The sequence below is a fragment of the Belonocnema kinseyi genome, chromosome 6 (assembly GCF_010883055.1).
Source record: "Belonocnema kinseyi isolate 2016_QV_RU_SX_M_011 chromosome 6, B_treatae_v1, whole genome shotgun sequence".
NCBI lineage: Eukaryota > Metazoa > Arthropoda > Insecta > Hymenoptera > Cynipidae > Belonocnema > Belonocnema kinseyi.
The window spans coordinates 123,106,692-123,108,128 of NC_046662.1; the positions used below are offsets into that span (position 1 = coordinate 123,106,692).

The following is a 1,437-nucleotide window of genomic DNA, read 5'->3' on the forward strand; positions in this document are numbered from 1 at the left end:
TTTTAATATAAAGTTAGCAATACTACCCTACCGAAAGGAATTTTTGAGTATATACTAAAAATTCTTTAGGTCAAAAAATCTCAAAGAAATTCTCCGCAGGCACTCAGGTAGATATTTTTAAAGGACCAGGAAGCTTCTTTAAATGGTCTGAAGGCTTTAAAATATCCTTTCCGAAATAGAAATACGAATACGATCATAAAAAACGAGCAGAGAGGCTATCTCAACAGAGTAGCCGACACTCAAGCGTTCTTTGTTAAGCTTTCGGATTAAAATTTAGAAGACTTTTTTAAATTTCATAGTTAACAGCCTAAAACATAATAATTCGGAATCTACGGGTTTCGATGACTTCAGATACCTAACTTTTTTTTAATACTCAAAATTGGAATTATTAGAACGTTTCTCGTAAATGGAATGAGATACGCCAAAAAAGACAACATTTTTGAATTCAACTAGAAAATTGTATATCAGTATATAAGTTATAATTATAAATAAGTATAATGAGAAAATTCATCAATTAAAAAAAAGTGTTAATAATTTGAAGAGAAATTTAAAAAGGGAGAGCGGATTAACCACGACCAATTACTGTAAATAACTCTGCCCGCCCAGTACGTGACGAATACAAAGGAACATTATATTACCGTCGCACCACTCTTAAAACGACCACTAAAAGGATCTTGAAAAAGGACCCAAATCTCTCAAACTATTTCCGAGACTATTTTGTTTCAAATCGACTTTATTTATAGACTCAAATGGGCCAAGCTATTTCGCTAAAGAAAACTCAAAGATTTCTTTGGGTAGGGTATAATTCAATATCAATACTCAATTAAGCTTGCCTTCGTAAATCAAAACCAGCAGCAGCGGCATTTCCCTTTACAGGTGCAAAAGCTTTATCGGAGAGTTTCGCAAACTTCAAAGCACATGATGAGCTGACAGGCATCATGAATATTTTCTTTGTTCGATGAAACTTTGATGCTAACCAAAGAAATTAAAGACTGAAGCAATTTACCTAAGACACAACCAGCCCTGTGCATCTCTCCATATTTCGGATTTTAACTTGACCCCGCCAGTGTCCCCATTCTTGGGAACTTTTTAAACTGCGCTTGCGTCGCGCCGACAACCCCATTGTGCACTGTTTGCGCACTGAGTTTGAATGATATAAATATTCAGATTTATATTTATAATAAATAATTCAATTATAATGAAAAAGAGGTTATGAATTCTGAGTTCAGAGAAATTAATCATTTCCAATGATTAATCTCGTCTCTGTCGAGTCTTAAAATTGAAATTTTGTTTATTTCCGACGTCACTTAAAATAAAATTACTAAAATTACCAAAAATGAATTAAGAACACTTAATTACTGCACTGATAAATGTTATATCATACATTTTTTAATAACTTGAAGAAGACCTGGATTACTAGAAAGTGACGCAACATTC

At 33.1% G+C, this 1,437-nt stretch overlaps 1 protein-coding gene across 1 annotated transcript in view; it reads right to left on the bottom strand.

Moving 5' to 3' along the window:
• LOC117175160 (deoxyuridine 5'-triphosphate nucleotidohydrolase) overlaps positions 1 to 1,054 on the bottom strand; it is a 76,695-nt gene extending 75,641 nt beyond the window's left edge. The window contains exon 1 of the mRNA XM_033364759.1: positions 834 to 1,054. Within this exon, the coding sequence (XP_033220650.1) occupies positions 834 to 940 (107 nt within the window). The 5' untranslated portion in view covers positions 941 to 1,054. The remainder of the gene's footprint in view (positions 1 to 833) is intronic.
• Positions 1,055 to 1,437: the final 383 nt, after the last annotated feature.